Here is a 21,370-nt window from a genome sequence, read left to right as displayed (position 1 = left end):
CTGAGTGACAACAACACGTCACGCCACAGGTAGGAGCCGTGCCCTCAGAGAGCGGGTCCGCCAGTGGTGGTGTTTTCCCGGCCTTGAGTTTCCCCTCCCTTCATGCCACCATGCAACTCTGGCGCTCTGCTCTGCTCCCCTCCTCCTGCCAAGGAGCAAAATCCAAAGTGGGGCCCCTGGGCTTCAGCCTCCCGATCCAAGGTCAGACCTGGCTGGAAAGGAGCTGATCCCTACCAACAGCTCACCCCATTCGGTCCTCTCCTCCTTTACCTATCAGGTTTGTGTACTTCACCGAGGGACTTCCATGTGGGTGGAAAGGGTTGAGGAACGGAGGGGTCCCAGGAATGCTCTGGTCTCTTGGTTTGGGTTTCTGCTCCTAATACCATTAGGCATGTTTCTAGGTTCGCTCAGAGGGCCTAAAAATCACAGAAAAGACAGGTGGAGGCCACTGTCTGGGCCTTTATCATTTCCCAATCAGTGGAACAGTGACTTGCTTCAGGCAGGGTGCAAGGACACCAGGACAAAGGTGATCCTCCATAACCTTTCCTACCATGCTGGGCCTATATTGACTCCTTTGTAGTTTTGAACTCAAGGACCAGAATCCGGTTTAACAGCCGCTCAGCTTGTGTCCACATACTTCCTCTCCATTGTGAAAGCAGGGATCACAAAGCGGGGGGGAGGGTGTGCACGCGCTGCGGGGCTTCCACGTGCAGAAGAGGGCACGGGATGCCTCCTGACATATTTCTCAAAGGTCCCACTGCTCACAGAACAGATTGCTGCCTGGCAAAGGGAGAGAAGAGGGCTCTACCCCCACGGCCCTTGTCCGGAACTCCCTGGAAAACCTGGCTCTGGCCCAACAGCAGATTTCCACCTGCATGGTGGCGATCTGCTCTACGGCGAGGGGCGGGGGAGAGAAAGCAAGCACCTCACTAACAGAGCAATAAAAAAGTAGGAGAGGTGACAGTGAGGGGCCATCTTCTCCGTCTGGAGGGGAACAAACCAAATGCACAGTTACAAGATGGAGGATACTCAGCTGAGGAATACTACAACTCAGAAAGATATTGGAACGGTTGTACATCACAAGCGGAACATGAGCCCACAGTGTGATGGGGCTGCAAAAAGGGATAATGCTAGTTCAGGATGCATTAACAGAAGCAGAGTCTCCAAATCCCGTGAAGTACTAGTTCCCCTCTGATCAGCAAGGGTTAGACCTCACCTAGAGCCCTGTGCCCAGTTCAGGACACTGCACTTCAGGAAGGAGGCCGACAGATTGGAGCAAGTTCAGGGGAGAGCAGCAAGGATGATCCAGGGAACTGGAAATCAAGTCCTAGGAGGAATGACTGAAGGAACTGGGCAGATTTAGCCTTGAGAAAAGATGATGGAGGGGAGACAGGATAGCACTTTCCAGATACTTTAAAGGTAGTCCTACAGAGGAGGGGCAGGATTTGTTCTCAGTCGTCCCAGAGTACAGGACACGTAATAAGGGGCTCAAGCTCCAGGAAGCCAGATGTAGGCTGGCGCCCCTACATCAAGGAGACCAATCATGCAAGAACACCCCCCCCCACGAACCGCAGGCAACAGGACAGGAGATGGGCGACACCGCTGCACTGTGGTTGAGTGATGATGATACAAATGTGTAAAACACGCCTTTACCTTTAATCTGATCTGACTTTTGCCTTCGGAGACATCCAGCACTTCAATCAACGGGCACTGCTCCATCTCAGGTTGGCCAGAGCTGGGTGGTTGTGGGAGGTGACCCAGAAATTTGGACACATTGTTTTCGGTGACAAACCACCTCTCCTGAATCAACGAGACAACAAAGTGCAACTGTTTAAACCTTCCCATGAGGTATTGAAACACTAAAAGATTCTGAGACCCAGCAGGGTTGCTAGGATGGCTGCTTGTCTCCTTTCCTTGAAAAGCCATGTTCAGAATAGGGAGATCTGGAGGAAAAGGCTCCCGAGAATTCCCCCTCCCCAACTCCAATACACTCTGGAGATAAGCTGCCTTTCTGCTATTTCTGCACAACAGCAGAGACAACCAACGGGATCAGTAGCCGCCCATCGCTCAGAAGGAAAAGGTAGGCATGACTGTGGGCCAGGCAGTTGCACACAAGTCCACCTACTGTACGCATCCTTTAGTCTCGAAAGACTATGGTAACGTGCTCTGTATGAAGGACTTGGAACAGCGTCTGGTGTGGCTGAGGAGGCCAATCTGAGAGTGACCATTCCTTCCACACTGAAGACAAATCCAATCTGTCCCCTGTCCAGCTCCCTGGTTTTGCTGCTTTTGTGACTTCCTCTTTGCCTCAGCCTGCTGGGCAAGGGTCTCTTCAAATTGGGAGAGGCCGTGATGCACCGCCTGCCTCCAGGCTGAATGCTCGAATGTCAGAGTTTCCCATCTGTTGAGGTCTATTCCTAAGGCCTTCAGATCCCGCTTGCAGATATCCTTGTATCGCAGCTGTGGTCTCCCTCTGGGGCGATTTCCCTGCACTAATTCTCCATACAAGAGATCCACCAAGTCCACCAAGCAGGATCAAATGATTAAAGGTATTTCTACCCTGCTTTCCCAAGCCAGCTTGAAGAAAATGCAAAAAACTGGACAGTCAAACAGAGGTAAAGGTACTATATCTCAGCAACTTTATGGGTAGAAAGCTTATCTGGTGAAAGAGAAGACCAGCCTGGGTTTCTGTTTCCCCTCCCACCCTCAACAGTACAAAAAGGACTGGACTTTTGAGCTACACTTGTTTTTTAATGCCTCTATTCCAGGTTCAGGGCATAGAAGGTCTGCTTTCCTTAGCCCTAAAAGGTAGGATTCATTCGTTCGTTCGTTCGTTCGTTCGTTCGTTCGTTCGTTCGTTCGTTCGTTCGTTCGTTCGTTCGTTCGTTCGTTCGTTCGTTAGCTCGCTCGCTCGCTCGCTCGCTCGCTTGCTGTTTGGGTTGTGTTTTTTTTAAAGAGTGGAAAAGTGAGCCCATGGAAGGTGGCTGCCATTATTTCTGCAATTGTCCCTTCTCAAATGGTGTGGCATGGGGAAATCAAACAGCCGAAGCACCTGCATGCAGAAGGTAAAACTGAATCAGGGGAGGGGGAGGACCCTTCAAGCCACGGAATGCCTGACTGCCATCCGACGAGCAAGGCAGAGGACCCTCTAGCAGGAAAACAAGTTGACAACCCTTGGGCCACCCCCCCACCCCCGCTGTAGCTCATGTTAAGTTTGGTTCTCAAATGTCAGGGTCAGGTTTTTCTGGAGTTGTCGCTCCAAGCTGTCCCTAATGAAAATTCCCTTCTCCAGACCCAGAGGGCAAGTTGGGCTGAGCTTAAAATGGCGCCCATTGTGGAACAGAAAGAAAAATAAAGCTGATTGATGCACGCTGTCTATGCATCTTCAGGGCTGTTAATTTGAGTTGTTATGCTGCAAAAACTAAGCTGCTTTGGCTGGCATAAACGCAACTAGTCACAAGTCATAACAACCCATTTGTATGAAATATAATTATACACATGGGCGTCATAAAGCCAGCCGAGCTCTGGAACAGTGAGAATTCTTCTGTTCTGCACATCCATCCAGGATGGGAGAAGGAAGCCTGCAGAACATGCCGCTGGTTACAGCCTCAGACCTCGTTCAGAGCGCACGCACACACCCCATGGCTTGGGCTGAAAGGAGAAACAGGACATGGTGTGTGTGTGTGTGGGGGGGGGTGAGTTTCCCAGTATCCTCCCTCTCCTCCCCAAAGCAGGGGGCTGCAAGGTTTGACAGCACATGCCCTGGGGAAGGGAATCGGGGCCACCCCGTTGCCTTCATGGAACACGAAAAGGAGACAAGAAAGAACTCTGCCGTATCAGCCGGTCCAAGACGGAGGGGGTTCCCAGAGGGGCCCATCCGTTGCCTCTGGGAAGCCCACAAGCAGGACATGAACACACACAACAGTTGTTTGCACCGCTTATTCCAAACCAAGGATAAACAGACAGGCCTCTGAAACAGAAGGGGATGAATCGCCACCCAGGCCAGCAAGTTGCCACGGATGGCCATCCCCTCCATAAATCTATCTACTCCTTTTCCCACCATCCCAAACCGGCAGGCACCACTAAAGTATCGGGGTGGCCACTTCCACAGGCTGTGTGGCTCAGGTGTGGTCCTTCTGGCGGAAAATGAAGAGCGGCTGATGGCTGCTGCCTTCCTTATCATCTCTCTCTCTCTCTCTCTCTGCCCAGTAAAAACTGAAGTGGGATCCTGCAGGGTTGCCTGGCCTCGGACTGCAGAGGTGAGGGAAATTTCTGCCCCCCCCAAAAAAAGAAGAGGTTACCTACATGTAACCATGGCTCTTCCAGTGGTCCTCTGTGAATGCACCCAATTGGGCTGCCCTGTGCAGGCGCAGAACCACCCAACTGTGTGCATTCACAGAGGCCACGAAGAAGAACCTGCCACTTGCCGACAGGCCAAAATCTATGCACTATGGGCCTGGCAGGAAAAAAAGTGTGGCCCCAGCAGGAGAGAAACGCCTGTGAGCAACTCCTTCCCTCTCCCCTGGCTTCGTCAAACGCCTCTGCCACCCCCCCACCTTCCCTGCCTCTCCACCCTCCCTTGCCTTTAGCGGATAAGCCTGAAGGCAGCCTGTCTCGTTCACTTATGTACAGATCTTGCAAGCAGAGATACATATTTATCATACGTTTTCGGCAAGTTGCTTTGGGAGGCCATTTCTCTCTGAAATGCAGGACGAATTAATAAATTGTTAGTGGAACCAAACTCCGGCGGAGCAGATGTGCCTTGAACTGTTCTCAGTGGAATTGAAGGCACACAATTCGTGCCGGAATTATTGGTGGTACTTTTTGTGTACAGTACCTCCAGCACCGAAAATTAATTTTCGCACTGACAGAGAGCCCAGGGAACTAAAGGCAAGCTGAGTAAGGCAGCTGAGTAAGACCAGTCCATGAACTCTAGTGCCTGGCAAACAGTGACACACAAGTCTCCAATCCCTACAAATGCATGTGGACTTGGGGGGGTGGGGCAGCGGCGAACATTTTCCCTTTCTCAAACCAAAAAAGCACCGAAGCAGTCAGCTCCAGCACGGCACAAAAATCAGTGGAAAGTAAAAAATTTTATTGTTTAATGGGATTAAGGCTGATGGATAGGACTTCATTTGCACTGTGTCACAATGCAGTACAAACGTCTTTCCTTGCGCTTCTCTGTAAAACAGAGGTAATATCACACCTAGACGCTTTAATAAGTTCCTTGACTTCATAATTTGTCTTAAAAGCACATTCAATCTTACTTCAACTAACGCACTTGATGGAAAAATAAATCTATATAGGCTATATTTCAAGTACAGCTCACACTAAAAATGATCACTTATCAAATGGAAAATCAAACTGAATTATTTACACAGGTAATTAACCGGCACAACTTGTCGACACAGTAAGGGCGTGGGACGGGCCCGGTGGAGGAAGGGGATCAGCAGGACAGCAGGGGAAATGAGTTAGTTCTGCAGGGATATCTTACATGTGAAAGCACTTCTCTATTAATGAGAAATATCTCCGTATCCAAGCTCACATGTTTATAGCCTACAGGCCTACAAAGAAAGAGCCAACCAATACAAGCGAGACCAAAATTTCTAAAAGCCCCAATTTGAAGCGAAAACCACACAGATTTATTGCCTGGCTGCAGTGCTGAACACCAGAGGAATCTAAAATACCATTTCAAAGGAGCTGCCGTCATGCCGGCTCTCTGGAACGAGTGATTGACTGAACACTAGCTTTGAAGTTTGGGCTCAAGAACTCTTCTCGTCCCAGATGGGACAACCGAAAAGAGTTGCCAAAGCCCAAGGACAAGGGCTCCGAACGATCTCCAAGCTGTGGGAGCGACAGTGTCAAGAGCTCCACCTTGATAAGTTTAGACAAAGTTGCTCAGAGGAAGCCAAGATGGGGTTGGGGGGAGAGAGAAGAAGTGCATAATGGCCACACCAGCCAGCCAGGTAGCCCAAGTGGTGAAGCTTTGAAAAGACTGTATTTGCAAAGGCTTTCATGGCCGGTCGGGATCTAATGGTTGTTGTGGGCTTTTCTGACTCTTTGGCCGTGTTCTGAAGGCTGCTCTTCGTAACCTTTCACCAGTCTCTGTGACCAGCATCTTCAGAGGACTGGAGTCGGAACCCTGTGCTCTGGTGCAGTTTGTTTGGGAGTTGAGTACAGTGGTGCGTCGCTTAACGGGCGCCCCGTTTAACGACGACCCGCATAGCAATAGCTTTTTTGCGATCGCTTTTGCGATCGCATTGCGATGTTGCCTATGGGGAAAAATTGCTTTGCGATTTTTCCCCATAGCCCCATTTTCCCCCAGCTGAGTGGCGGGAGCTTCGAAGCCCCCGCCGCTCAGCTGGGGAGAAATGCCGGCGGTGGCTTCGGAAGGACCCTTCCGAAGGGTCCTTCCGAAGCCACCGCTGGCATTCCCCTTCAGAAGGTGCATTTTCGCCCAGCTCAGCGGGAGCCCCACCACTCAGCTGGGGGGAAATGCTGGCGGTGGTGCCGGCAGTGGCTTCGGAAGGGGGCAGGGTAGGGGGGTCCGAATGCCTTCCAGGGGCTCCAAGCGGCGGTGGCGGCGGCAGGGTGTGTGGGGTGGTCCGGATGCCTCCCGGGAGTCCGAGCATGGCTGGGAAACCGGGTGCGGCGCGGCTTCAAGCGGCGGCGGTGGGGGTCCGGATGCCTTCCAGTGCTTTGCCTGGAAGGCATCCGGACATCCCCTACCCTGCCACTGCCGCCACTGAGAACCTTCTGAGCTCTCAAAGGGCTTTCTCCAATGTCGGGGGGAAAGCCCTTTGAGACCTCGGAAGGCAAATGTCGGCAGTGGCTTCAGGGTCCTTCCGAAGCCACCGCCGACCTCCAACATCTTCCCCCAGCTGAGCGGTGGGGCTCCCACTCAGCTGGGCGAAAATGCCCCTTCCGAAGGGGAATGCCAGCGGTGGCTTCGGAAGGACCGCAGGGTCCTCCCAAAGGCCCCATTTTCGGCCAGCTGATCGGCGGTTCCAAAATGGCTACCCACTGTGTTGCCTCGCTTTAGAGGCACCGAAAATGGCCGCATCCATGGAGGATTTCCGCTTAGCTGTGAGTTTTCCCTCCACAGGAACGCGTGCCCCGTATAGCGACCAATCCGGATAGCGACGATTTATCTGGAACAGATTATCGTCACTATGCGGGGCACCACTGTATTTGTAACTGTGGGATCAGCTTTTGCCCTTTTCAGAAGATGGATGTCATGTTTAAATGAAAAACTTTGTGTGCGACTTTTTAAGATGTACTACACCTTCTGATTGCCGGAAGAAATATCAACAACCTCCGATATGCAGATGATACCACTCTGATGGCAGAAAGTGAGGAGGAATTAAAGAACCTTGTAATGAAAGTGAAAGAGGAGAGTGCAAAAAACGGTCTGAAACTCAACATCAAAAAAACTAAGATCATGGCCACTGGTCCCATCACCTCCTGGGAAATAGAAGGGGAAGATATGGAGGCAGTGTCAAATTTTATCTTCCTGGGCTCCATGATCACTGCAGATGGAGACAGCAGCCCTGAAATTAAAAGGCGCCTTCTTCTTGGGAGGAAAGCGATGACAAATCTGGACAGCATCTTGAAAAGCAGAGACATCACCTTGCCAACAAAAGTCCGAATAGTCAAAGCTATGGTTTTTCCTGTCGTGATGTATGGAAGTGAGAGCTGGACCATAAAGAAAGCAGACCACCGAAGAATTGATGCTTTTGAATTGTGGTGCTGGAGGAGGCTCTTGAGAATCCCCTGGACTGCAAGGAGAACAAACCTATCAGTTCTAAAGGAAATCAACCCTGAGTGCTCACTGGAAGGACAGATCCTGAAGCTGAGGCTCCAGTACTTTGGCCATCTAATGAGAAGAAAAGACTCCCTGGAAAAGACCCTGATGTTGGGAAAGTGTGATGGCAAGAGGAGAAGGGGACGACCGAGGATGAGATGGCTGGACAGTGTCTGCGAAGCAACCAACATGAACCTGACACAACTCCGGGAGGCAGTAGAAGACAGGAGGGCCTGGCGTGCTCTGGTCCATGGGGTCACGAAGAGTCGGACACGACTAAACGACTAAACACACCTTCTGAATGCTTTGGAGACCATGTTTCCCCTTAAAAACAGGATGTACAGGTCTTTTTACCTGTGCATCCTCCTTTTTACCATAACACCACTGTGCTGCCCAAATGTGGTAGTAGGATGGCAAATGCCCAACTCTAGTTTAGCGACCCTGCTCATAACCTGAGCTTGATCCTGATGGGCTCAGGAAGCCAGCTCAAGATTGGCTAAGCCTTCCATCCTTCTGAGGTCAGTAAATTGAATACCCAGCTCACTGGGGTGGGGGGGCAGTGTATTGCCTGCATAATTAAAACTTGTAAACAACCCAGAGAGTGCTTTGGGTACTGGACAGATTAGGCCTCCTTCAGACAGATTACGCCTCCTTCAGACGATGGTAACGTGCTCTGTATGGAGGACTTGGAAGAGCATCTAGTGTGGCTGAGAAGGCCAATTCGAGATGGACGATCCCTTCCACACTGAAGACAAATACAATCTGTCCCATGTCCAGCTCCCTGGTTTTGCTGGTTTTGGGACGGCCTCTTTGCCTCAAAATGGGAGAGGCCATGATGCAACGCCTGTCTCCAGGGTGAACGCTCAGATGTCAGGGTTTCCCATCTGTTGAGGTCTATTCCTAAGGCCTTCAGAGCCCGCTTGCAGATCTCCTTGTATCGGAGCTGGGGTCTCCCTCTGGGGCGATTTCCCTGCACTAATTCTCCATACAGGAGATCTTTTGGAATCCAGCCATCAGCCATTCTCACGATGTGCCCAAGCCAACACAGACATCACAGTTTCAGTAATGTATATATGCTAAAAATTCCAGCTCCTTCTAGGACTACTCTATTTGGAACTTTGTCCTGCCAGGTGATACCAAAAATCCATCAGAAGCAACGCATATGGAAGATGTTCAGCTTCCTCTCCTGCCGTGCACAAAGGGTCCAGGACTCACTGCAGGACAAGAGTGTGCTGAGGACACAGACTCTATAGACAAGATCTTGGTATATGCCGTCAACTTCTTATTGAGCCATACTCTCTTTGTGAGTCTTGAGAACATGGTAGCTGCTTTGCCAATGCATTTATCCAGCTCAACATCTAGGGAGAGAGTGTCAGAGATTGTTGAGCCAAGGTACACAAAGTCATGAACAACCTCCAATTCTTGTGTGGAGATGGTAATAGCGGGAGGTGAGTCCACGCCCTGGCCCATGACTTGTGTTTCCTTCAGGCTGATTGTTAGTCCAAAGTCTTGGCAGGCGTTGCTAAAACAATTCATGTGTTGTTAGAGGTCTTCAGCAGAGTGGGCAACAATGGCTGCATCGTCGGCGAAGAAGTCCCGCATGCATTTCAGTTGGACTTTGGTCCTTGCTCTCAATCTAGAGAGATTAAAGAGCTTTCCATCTGATCTAGTCTGGAGACAGAGACCTTCTGTTGCAGTTCCAAAAACATCCTTCAGCATGACAGCAGAAAAGATCCCAAACAGGGTCGACACGAGGACACAGCCTTGTTTCACTCCACTTCGGATGTCAAAGGGATCTGATGTTGAGCCATCAACAACTACAGTGCCCTTCATTCCCTCATGGAAGGACCTGATGATGTTAAGGAGTCAAGGTGGACATCTGATCTTGGGAAGTAATTAAAAAAGGTCGTCCCTGCTAACCAAATCAAAGGCCTTTGTGAGATCGATAAAGGCCACAAAGTGGCTTTAATTGTTCTCTACATTTCTCCTGCAACGGTCTGAGGGAGAATACCATGTCAGTGGTGGATCTATACAAGGTTATAGATTATAACAAATACGCAACCCCAGTTACAATTGTGTGGATCCTATGTTTGAGCAAATATACCATGAAAACCACAGAATTACAGCAAATATTTTTTTAAAGGTGGCCGCATGTAAAACTCGTTCATCTAAGTTTTATGATTTATTTATGTTTTGTCTCTTTTTTTGTGGGGTTTTTTTTGTCTTCTTCTTCTTAATGGACTGAATTCTTGTTAGTCTCTTCTTTAGCAGCTCTAAGTATTTCTAGTTTCCATGGGAGTAATAATAAAAGCAATAAACATGAAAATACGCTGAAGCTGGTGACAATTTTGAAAATTAAAAGTCTCTCAGAGCCAACTGTCAGCAGAAAAGCAATCTGACTGTAGCTGTCATGAATAAATATGGTGCCAAGAAAAGCTGCTTTTGCAAAAGAGAAAATAATGAGTTCAATGACCTTGAACAGTATAAACCTTGACCTTGAACAGGTCAAGGAAATTCCTCACAGATGAGGAGTGGGACGTCCCACTGCTCCAAGATGATCAATTCAATCACATATAGCATTCAAAGAAGCCTCTGTTAAGGGCTTTTCTATTTTTGCAGATTTCTCCCGCTGCGCTACAAGTCAGGAAAAAAATTACAGTCTTCCATCCCATGCCGGTTAGAAAGAATGTGCAAAGCAAGGGCCATCATGTTATGTGCAATGGTTATAACTGTTAGACTGAACTCCCAGAATCCCTCACTCAGCAGGAACCAGCATTCAAAAGCTAACTATCCCAAGCTTTGGAACCAAGTAACTGTAACCATTAAAACAGCCAAGTAACAAAACCAATCCGTCTGGCATCTCTCCACTCAGTTGGAAGCCATCAGAAACCAAGTGACTTCAAAAAAGCATCTTGGCATAGGCTAGCAAAAATTTTAAATGACTCAGTTTTGCAAACAAATGGCTAAACCAACATGCAATTTCAGAAGTGGAAAAACTCTTAGTGGAAAAACTCTTGCACCTCAGAAAAGCAGCAAGACAAAGTGAAAACTAGAATGCTTTATGTTGGCATGGTTGGCATTCAGAACATGCAAGATGCCAGCGGGTCCAGCAGATACAAAACTATTCATTAATATTAATAAGATAAATAAAATTAAACTAGTTGCACCGGCTGGAAATAACAGAAAACCTATTTGGTCAAATTCCTGTGCTGTGCTTCTGCTGCTTCTCTCGCTGTTTTCACCAGGCCTGGCAAACTTTTCCTCCACACTGCAGCTTCCTGTAGACTCTTAAAATCGTGCTCAGGAAGGCTGGGAAATCATGGGAAGCAGAGAGTTTTTGGGGCATCATGCCAGAGGACAACCAGGGAGGACGGGAAGGAAGCACCCACTGACTTTCACTGGACTTAGATTCCAGAGTCCACTCTTAGATCTTGAGCACAGTTGGTTATAAAACTGCCATATAAAATGAGAAAAATTGATTTCTTTTTTTCTTCACCAAAAAAAAAAAAAAAAAAAAAAGCTTTCATATAGAAAATGCAAGTATTTGTGCTTGGATTTATAAACTGGAGAGGACCTCCTCTGTGTAAACCGTTCATTGTGTGGATACGTGAGGAAAAGCTCCCCTTGGAAGCTCAAATGACATCAAGTCAAAGCATACTTATTGATTAGAGTCTTAGGATCCAAGGTGCATTAATCACTTAATACAGTGGTGCCTCGCTTAACGGGCGCTCCGTTTAGTGATGAAACCGCATAGCGATTAAGTTTTTGCGATTGCAAAAGCGATCGCATTGTGATATTTTTAATGGGTTTTTTTCACTTTGCGATGATCGGTTCCCTGTTTCGCCTACCGATCATAGCAAAGCGATGATTTTTAAACAGCTGATCGGCGGTTCCAAAATGGCCACCGGGTTAAAAAAATGGCCGCCGCTGTGTTTAGGGACAGATTACTCGCATAAGAGGCAGCGAAAATGGCTGACGTATGGAGAATCTTCACTTAAAGGTGAGTTTTAAGCCCATAGGAATGCATTAAACAGGTTTTAATGCGTTTCTATGGGCTTTTTAAAATCGCATAGCGACGAAATAGCTTAGCAGCGATTTTTGCTGCACGGATTAATGTCGCTATGCGAGGCACCACTGTATATTGATTAGGTATTTGGTATTATACCTGATCGCTAAAGAGTGACTAATCTAAAATATGGTTTACTGAAACAAGCTAGCTTTATAAACCAAGTTCTGAAGTAGCTTATTTCATTAGAACATAGTTAAACTACAGTTTGTCTAGGTTCAACAAGCTCTGTTGGCAGGAGTGGGAGCGGAAGGGCTGGCAAACTCACAGCTTGTTCCTGTGCTCCTTTGAAAAGGCCGCTATGGCTCAAGGTGGCGAACTGGGAAGAACTAGCGGGTGGGAGAACTCACCTTTCAGTAACAGACAGGCTGGGGGAGAGTTGGGGAGCGATCCAAAAACTTTAATCATGTGGGAAGATAATTAGGTCTGCAGCCACATGTATTATCATCAAAAGAGTATCCGCTCACCTCGGATTTCCTCTTTATGGAGCTAATTTTTCATTACTGCATTATAGGTCTCCAAGCACAGAACAAAACTAGATTTCTCCTGTGGAATCTGCCATTCCTTGTCTGTTTCAACAATCTCAAATTTATACTGTAGCTTCCTTTAAGCCAGGTGGGGAATGCTTGGCTGGACTGATGTTTTGACTTACAAGTCCCAACAGGCCCAAACCCAACACAGAGAAAGATAAGAGGCTGCAGCAGTCACAACTCAAAACAGCTGAGAGTGTCAAACACTGCCCCAGCCTGTTTTAAGCCAAAGGAGATGATTAAGTGAAAGAGGTCAGAAATGTTGGAAAAAAAAACAACCTTCAAATATAACTACAGGTATCATTTCTGAGTGCAGTAGAAATACACACCTCTTGTTCCACACACTGAATTTATCTAAAAGCCAGCACAGCAATTACAGAATGAAAGAACAGCCGTTATTTATTCTTGCCCATAAGCACAGGCATCAAAGGGATCTGTGCTGTCCAGGAATAACTTTAGAAGTCTCCAGTAAATAAGCAAGCAGAGCTATACTGGTGAAGCAGGATTTAAAAACATAAATAAATTAAATTAATAAATTAAATTAAAAGAACAAGCAGTTGGTCCAGTGTTAGCTTGTAGATCCTACAACTCACTGGGTGATCCCAAAAGGATTGCTATGCACTGTGGAGCTAGACTACGATGTTGTCTGAATGACTTGTGCTCTAACAACAGCAATTTCTCCTACTACCGATGAAGAATTTCATTCATCTCATAGATAATCTTGTACCATCATAACACTGTGCCTCAATCATCTCTTTGTTTTTCTTTTAAGAAATAAATCTTTGCTTAAAGACGCTTTATAGGAATGTTACTGATCTTTGCCTCGACACGTCTGAGGTCAGCCGCCTGAAACCATTAGACTCTCTAAGACCTAGAGGACGAGACTTTAGTAACTAAGGACACTGCAAATGTTAACTGATTTTAAGTCATTGGTTTAAATTAATCAGATTGTTATTAATCCAATTTAATTGGAGTCTGCTCCATTCATTTAACTGTTAACTGCCATTGTAGAGAAACATGGAAGTTAACAGCATACAAAGACATTATTCCCATTTTTTCAGGGTTCTTAAAAAGCCTCCAAAAGTGTGGGGTTTTTTTTAAGAAGGATGGGACACTAGGATATTTAGTCATGCTGAAAATTTTACTACAAAATCTACATAAATAAAAATGTCTGTCCATTTGTTAGTGTGTCATGTGAAATCTGTGGAACAGATTTTCACAAAATTTGGAAAGTAGGTTTGGCATGCTATCTTTAAAAAGACTATGTACTGTACTGGAAAAAAAATCACAAAATTTGGAAGGTATCTTTGAGGTAATCCAACTTAAAATATAGGCTATGTACCTATCCAGAAATGACTTTGTGGGCTCTCAGAAACACCCCAATTATTTTTTTTATTTTCTACAGTGTCATATTTTCTACAGTTGTCCCAGCTCCCGCCAACCTAGCGGTTCGAAAGCATGCAAATGCAAGTAGATCAATAAGTGGGAAGGTAACGGCGTTCCGTGTCTAAGTCGCACTGGCCATGTGACCACGGAAGATTGTCTTTGGACAAAATGCTAGCTCTATGGCTTGGAAACGGGGATGAGCACCGCTCCCTAGAGTCGAACACGACTGGACAAAAATTGTTAAGGGGAACCTTTACCTTTACCTTACAGTGTCATATAGCTCAGCTTTTTAAAGATTTCAACAGGTTGAGCACAGAGTTTTACAGGTCTTGAATTATGCCATCATTTTATGAGTAGGGCAGGCACTCCAAAAGTTCATTAATTAGCAGCCACACTAGCTGGGAGATTTTGGGAATTGTATAAGATGAATTAGATAAAGAGAGACAGAGAGAAAGAGACTTATGTGAAGGAAATAAAGGGGTACCTAGAGAAGAGAAAGGGCAAAGATTTTAATCAGTGTAAAGCTGCGTCCACTGGCTGGTTCAGTAATTAAAAAGTTGCAATGCAACAGAATGGTTGACCAAACCACACAGAATGCAAGCCCGAGAGTAATAGAATAACAAGGTCAAATAAGGCAAGGCTTTGTACATATCTCAGTTCCAATTTCATCACACCCTGAAACTGACACAAGCAAGCAGCTTCTCCACTATCTACAGAAGGTAGGAGGATCCATGAGCACAGGGGATGGTCAAATTCCCCCACACACACCTAGGAAGCTGTTCTGCATATTTGAACATTTTGACCTTTTTTTGGGGGCGGGGGTGAACTCGTCTTTGGCATTGTGGCACATCTTGGTTGAAATGCGGATGAAATGAAATCAGGCACCTTCCATTTCATCCCGGCCAATGTGGAGTTTTCACACCCAGTGGCAATGTCTGACATGAGACATTAAGGATTTCTGTTAGCATTTGGATTAATGACCTTTCAGAGACCTTTGATAGAAATGCCACAGTTATTTTTTTTCAGTTCTCTGTCGTCACTGATCCATACTGCAGGAGATAATTAAATTATATTATCTCCTGAGGATATGGATCAAGATTTTTACTCAAAAGGGCACTTGGTCTGTTAAAAAGTCATTCAACAAACTGGTGACCTTTAAGTAACCTCTGAGTGTAAAGTCACATTGCATCTCCAGAAATTGCAACCGATGAAGAGGTAACCATGGAGAAACTTCATCTTTACTTGGAGCTCCCATTCAAGACTTTTACAGGTTGAGTCAGTTTCCTCAAATGAAAGAATTTGTTGTTGCCTGCCATCAAGTCACCTCCGACTTACGGCAACCCTGTGTGAAAGGAGAGACATACAGAAACAATAAAATAACACAACACCACAAAAAGATATTCAGCACAGAATCGTGGGCAAAACCCCAAGATCAAGATATCCATCAAGAAATGCTCCAGACATGCTGCTCTGTTGGATGATGCAGAGCTGCCAAAACAGAAGTAGGTAAATTTGCTGCAGGAAGGAAAGACCTTCTGCCAAAAACCTCCTGCTCCTTTCTAGAAGATTCTACGCTGGCTCTCCACAGGAAATCCCATATGGGTATGTCACAGACACCGGGACGAAAAACTTGGCCCATGCCAGAACTGAGACTCCAGACTTAAGACACGAAGTCTAGCCCTTCCAAAAGAAAGACAGATCGAAAACAGCATGAACACGTGTGACGTAAGATACTGCACTCTCACACAACGCAAGAACCAGGAGAGAACCGCAAAGCAGGTTTGGCCGGCGCTGGGGGTGGGCTTACAGTACAGGCTCTTCTTCTGCATATCATCTACCAGGGTTGTATAAGGATGACCACAATGGTTTGAAAAGGTGAACATATTCTCAGCCCAGCCAAGCATAAGGAATGGCCTCTTCTTGGTGGTACGGCGCACCCCTTTGAAGTCTCAGTTTCATATGCTGGCGGTTTTGAAACATGATGGTTCGGGGGGGGGGTGGCTGGGGCCAAAAGTGACCTTCCTTAAGTGTGGTTAGTCATCGTTCATTTGCAAAAACAAACAAACAAACAAACAAACACCCACATCTTGGCCCCAATACTCGTTATACAATTACCGGACTGCTATCATGCGCTCTTCGTGGGGTAGGCCTTTGATTGGCAGGCCCCAATGGCTGGACGGATTGTCTGTTGACAAGAGCACCTTATTAGGAGCAGGTCACTCCCTTCCTACCCAGCTTCACTGGTGGGTGATTCTGTTTGTCCTCTTAAGCTGAAACCAGAGCCATATGTCTGAACTACATACTATTCTGCTATGAGATCTGGTTGGAGTTCACCGGGGCCTTGGCAAATCAGCCGCCACCCTGTGGAATACCTTCTAGCCACATGTAAGCCTGTAACCACGCTTCTCTCCGCAGACAAGTACCTCCCGAATAATGCACGCTGTTCTCAGTCTTGTCCAAGGCAGACCTTTCAACATCACAGTAATCCAAGTATATGCATCAACCACCGATGCGGAAGAGGCTGAAATTGACCAATTCTATGAAGACTTACAACACCGTCTAGAAACATCAAAGAAAGATGTTCTTCACATTACAGGGACTGGAATACTAAAGTAGGGAGTCAAGAGGTAAAAGGAACAGCAGTTCTGTTTGGCCTTGGAGTTCAAAACCAAGCAGGGCAAAGGCTAATAGAGTTTTGTCAAGAGAATAAGCTGGTCATCACAAACACTCTTTTCCAACAACACAAGAGGCGACTCTACACATGGACATCACCATGATGGGCAATATTGAAATCAGATTGATTATATTCTCTGCAGCCAAAGATGGAGAAGCTCTATACAGTCAGCAAAAACAAGACCCGGAGCTAATTGTGGCTCTGATCATCAGCTTCTTATAGCAAAACCCAAGCTTAAACTGAAGAAAGTAGGCAAAACCACTGGGCAAGTCAGGTATAATCTAAACAAAATCCCTTCTGAATACACAGTGGAGAACAGATTGAGGGAACTCGATTTGGTGGACAAAGTGCCTGAAGAACTATGGATGGAAGCTTGTGACATTGTACAGGAGGCAGCAACAAAAACCATTCCCAAAGAAAAGGAAATTCAAGAAAGCAAAGTGGCTGTCCAATGAGGCGTCACAAAGAGCAAAGAAGAGAAGGGAAACCAAATGGAAGGGAGATAGGGAAAGTTACAGAAAAGTGAATGCAGACTTCCAAAAAATAGCAAGGAGAGACAAGAGGGCCTTCTTAAATGAACAATGCAAAGATATAGAGGAAAATAATAGAAAGGGAAAAACCAGAAATCTTGTCACTCTTTGAAATAAGTAGCCAGGCAGTGATTTCATATATAACTAAGAAGCATATCTAAAATGTATTCCCCTTAATACTGTAAAATCTAGACATAAGAAATATGCATCATGCATAAAAGAGTCCACTCTAGAATCCTTCAATTCAATATGTGTTTGTGTGTGTGTTTAGTCGTTTAGTCGTGTCCGACTCTTCGTGACCCCATGGACCAGAGCACGCCAGGCCCTCCTGTCTTCTACTGCCTCCCGGAGTTGTGTCAGGTTCATGTTGGTTGCTTCGCAGACACTGTCCAGCCATCTCATCCTCGGTCGTCCCCTTCTCCTCCTCCTCCTCTTGTGGAGTGGGTGGAGCAATAGATTATGTTAGCAAGGAGTCGCCTACAGTGGTCATATTGACCAAATAGGCGGGGTATAAATAAGATAAATACAGTAAATAAAATAAATAAATGTGTATTCCTTCCTCCCCCTGCAGTACCCTCAACCAATTTCAGAATGACGCTGCAGACATCAAAGGCCAGAGAGAAGACAATCTACTAAAGTCATGGGTGTTCAGCAGGCATCTGCTGAGACTCTACAGTTATGAAGCAAATGCTATCTTCTAAGAGCAGGACTGAAATTGAGCTAATTTGGGAGTCAGGCAGAAAAAGGACACTTTTAACTTTGCCTCTCTATTTCTGAACAATCCTGGAATTGAAACTCCACACCTGTTTGTTCACTAAGAGATGTCAACAGGAGAAAGAGGGGGAAAACAGCTTCTGCTTACTACTATCTTACTAAAGCATGAAGACTTTAGATCTAGGAGCAACATCTGCATTTGCGGAATGAGAGCCCCATCACGTGCCACTCTCCAATCTTCTCCGGGGACCCATGGAGGGGGCTGGCAAAGGGCAACCCATGGATTCCTGCTTCCAGTACCTTCATTCTTATTAAAAATAATGTGATGTTTTTAATTTGTTTTACACTGAGGCTCTTGTGAGGGGTGATGTTTTTCCAAGATGTTGTAGTATTGATGCAACTGCTATGGCCCTGTTTTTAAAAGCTGCTTTAAAATGGAAGCAATTTCCAGAGACAATGACACCGAAGGCCCTCCAAAAAACGAAACTTATTTATTTATTTATTTATTTATTTATTTATTTATTTATTTATTTATTCAATTTTTACCCTGCCCCTCTAGACAACGTCTACACACAATCTCATTCTCTAGACGTACTTTCTACGAATGCTGAAAAACTGGAAACATACTCGTTTGTGCTACACCGTGAAGCCTTAACAGAGGCACTCATCACGTGAAGTGAGAAAGCATGTTCCTCCCCATGGCCTCAAGGCGAAAGTACACAAGCCATTGTGGATTTTTCAAATGCTTATTATTATTAATAAACCACTCTTTGGAAGCAGTACATGGGATGGTGGGCAAACTCTTTCCTCCCTCGCTGCAATCCTGCCAATAACTGCCTTCCTCTGACTGTGATTATTTTTCAAAAAGGCCGTTGAGGAAGCAGCCATAAAGGCCAACATGAAGGTGGCATTTGTTAGGCTTGTAACAAGGGGAAAAAAGGTTACTCTCTCAACCAGTACTGCGCTCCAACGCACAATGTGGCCCGTTTAAAATGCAAAACCGCCATGTTCAAAGAGGGGATATTCAGAGCCATACATCTGGATGTCCCTCCCAGGAGATGTCAAAAAAAAAAAAAAGAAGCCTGGGTTTTGTTTATATAAGCCTCGTTTAGGAGGGAGTCAAGTAGCAAGAGGGTCACTCATAGATTAAGAGGCCCTGGTTCAGAGCGTTTCTCAACCTATAAAACTCTGCACAAAGTCCACAGGCCGAATTCACCTTCACCGCTGCAGGGGGGCTGCTGAGACAGATCGTGAAACCACAGGGTGGCCCAAGTAAGAATAGGATGCGGGAGACCTGCAGGAGGAAGAGGCACAACAGAGTTGGGAAATAAGTTACCTGCAAGCTCTCCGCGTTGGGTCCAAAGTCCAGTTTGGTCCAAAGTCCAGTGCTCTCGGGAGACTTGGCCAGGACGATGACCGCATTATTGGGAGTCACGCTGACTTCCACCTCCGGAGGGGTCAGTTTATTTTCAGGAAGAGTCTGCAAGAGGAAACTGTAGGAAGCCGCCTCTTGGCTGGCAAAGCTGACTCCGTAGTGATTTGTGCCCACCTGCCCTTTGAGGCTCTGGGGAAGGATGCTTGACACCTCGAAAAGGAGGGTCAGGGCCGTTTCATCCTGAGTGCAGCGAAAAGGAGGGCAGAGGAGCGGGGCTGGGCCGGCAAGGAAGCCGGGAGAGTTTCCGGGAGCCCCTGGGTCGAGGTCTCCCGCAGGCAGCGAAGGCGAGGCAGAGGTTTGGGGACACAAAGCCGGCGTTGCAGGCGCCCGGGGGCTGGCGGGCCGGGCCGGGGGTGCCGGAGTGGGGTCTGCGCTCTGCCCGAGGAGGCCATCGATGGGGCTGGCAGGGCTTGACCCGGGATGGCCCCAGCCGATCTCGCCGGGAAGCGCAGCCGGAGTCGCGAGGCCACCGTGGGGGCGTTCCGGGAGATCGGCAACAAGGCACGGGGTGCCGCCGGGGGGCTCCGGGCTGTCGCCGCCCGCGCACACCGGGGCCGCGTGGGGATCGGGGCCGGCCTCCTCTCCTGCTCCTCCTCCTGCACACGCCTCGCCGGGGCCGCTCATGGTTGCGCAGACCGGAAGCGCCGGGCGAGCCCTCCCCTCGCCTTCTAGAGAAGCGCCCTGTTGCTCACAGGGCGGAGGCTCCGGGCTTTCCCAGGCGGGATCCACGGGGAGGTGCGGAGGGGAACGGCCCCCTTCGGAACCGGGCAGGGAAGGCGAGGCGTCTAGGCTCGTGGCCGCTGCCGCCTCCGCATCTCTTTGAAAGGCGCACCCCGGAAGAGCCTCGCCGCTCGCCCCCACGTGGAGGACCGGAGGCGCCGGCTCGGTGGGTCGGGCTTCGTCCCCCGCTGGGAGGGCAGCGTCCTCCTCCTCCAGCGGTTCTCGGGAGGAAGCCGAGGGCCCCGCGCCTTCACCTTCCTCCGCTCCGGCCTGCTCCTCCTCCTGGCCGCTGGCGAAGGCTCCCGGCGGGGGTTTCGCCAGGACGGGCAGGACGACCATCAGCTGCCCCTTGGCCTTGTGGAAGGTGGCCCGGCCGCCGTCCTCGTCCACCGGGTAGGGCAAGCGGAGGCGCAGGCGGTAGGCGGCCGGGCGGGCCGAGTCGAGCTGCAGCTCCCGCCCGCGGATCTCCAGCCGGGCCTGGGCGGCGGAGGTCAGCAAGGGCAGCTCCACGGTCACCACCAGCTCGCGGGGCACCGGGCTGGGCGCCGAGTCGCGGCTGCAGCGGTAGTCCTGCAGGTCCACGTAGGAGCGCTGCCGGAGGGTCCAGCGCGGGGTGGTGGCGGCCGGCGGGGGCGAGGGTGGCTCCGGCTTGGCGGGGGGCTCCGTTTCGCGCTCCGGCCCGGGAGGCGGATAGGTGTACGGGGTGGGGAAGGGAGGCAGCGGAGAGTCTTGGCCGCCTTCTTCTCCTCCTTCTTCTCCTTCTCCCTCTCCGGGGGTGGCGGGCGGGACGCCTCCCGGGAGCGGCGTCCGGAGCAGCGTGGCCTGCGGGACGCCCTTGTACTTGACGCCGCGGAGCGGGACGGCGTTGGCGCGGTCCAGGCCCGGCGAGAAGTGCTTCTCGACCGCCTCCAGGGCCGTGTCCTGGACGAGGCGGCGGAAGCGGGCCGAGCGGGCGGCCAGGCGGAGGGTGTCCGGGTGGAAGAGCACGTCGTAGACCAGGCGGCGGGTGCCCTTGGCCCCGTGGCGGCGGCTCAGCTCTTCCCGGCCGGGGGCCAGGCAGTGGGGCAGGGACCAGCTACTGCCCCCGGGCGCCGGCCGGCACTCGGGCCGCCCCACCAGCCGGTTGGAGCAGAGGTTGAGGTAGCAGCGGCGGAGGCCGGCCTGGCTGGTCCGCAGCACCCAGCCGGGGCTCGGGTGGAGGAAGCGGGCCTCGACCCCTCGCTGGCGCTCCAGGGCCGCCACCTCGGCCTCGTAGATGGCCCGCTGCGCCGGGTCGGCCAGCTCGGCCGCGTACTCGGCGAAGAGGGCGCGGAAGCCCTCGTCCTGGAAGGCCTGGCTCAGGCGCTCCACCTCCTCGCCCGTCAGGTCCAGGTCCTCCAGGCTCGAGCGGGCCGCCATGGCGGAGCCGCCTCCCGTCCGCTCAAGGCTGGGCTGGCCCGAGAGGAGCCCCTTCGGCGGCTGTCTCCTGAGGGGGGAAAAAAAGAGCCCAAAGCGGTTGCCATGGAGACGGA

The 21,370-nt window shown here is 49.1% G+C and overlaps 1 protein-coding gene and 1 long non-coding RNA gene across 2 annotated transcripts in view; both read right to left on the bottom strand.

Annotated features, from left to right (window-relative positions):
• DNAAF2 (dynein axonemal assembly factor 2) overlaps positions 1-21,370 on the bottom strand; it is a 25,770-nt gene extending 4,400 nt beyond the window's left edge. Inside the window, exons 1-2 of the mRNA XM_072986932.2 lie at positions 19,041-21,370; positions 1,654-1,800 (exon numbers count right to left, since the gene is read on the bottom strand). Coding sequence (XP_072843033.2) covers positions 1,654-1,800; positions 19,041-21,257 — 2,364 coding nt within the window. The 5' untranslated portion in view covers positions 21,258-21,370. The remainder of the gene's footprint in view (positions 1-1,653; positions 1,801-19,040) is intronic.
• LOC144586326 (uncharacterized) lies at positions 6,987-8,228 on the bottom strand. Its single transcript, XR_013541102.1, has 2 exons — positions 8,099-8,228; positions 6,987-7,285 (listed from the first exon to the last, which is right to left on the bottom strand). It is a non-coding gene; the product is annotated as an uncharacterized LOC144586326 (long non-coding RNA).

Source organism: Pogona vitticeps, chromosome 1 (genome assembly GCF_051106095.1).
Source record: "Pogona vitticeps strain Pit_001003342236 chromosome 1, PviZW2.1, whole genome shotgun sequence".
Lineage (NCBI taxonomy): Eukaryota > Metazoa > Chordata > Lepidosauria > Squamata > Agamidae > Pogona > Pogona vitticeps.
The sequence above is the reverse complement of the archived record's forward strand: the minus strand, read 5'-3'. Positions and strand labels throughout refer to the sequence as shown.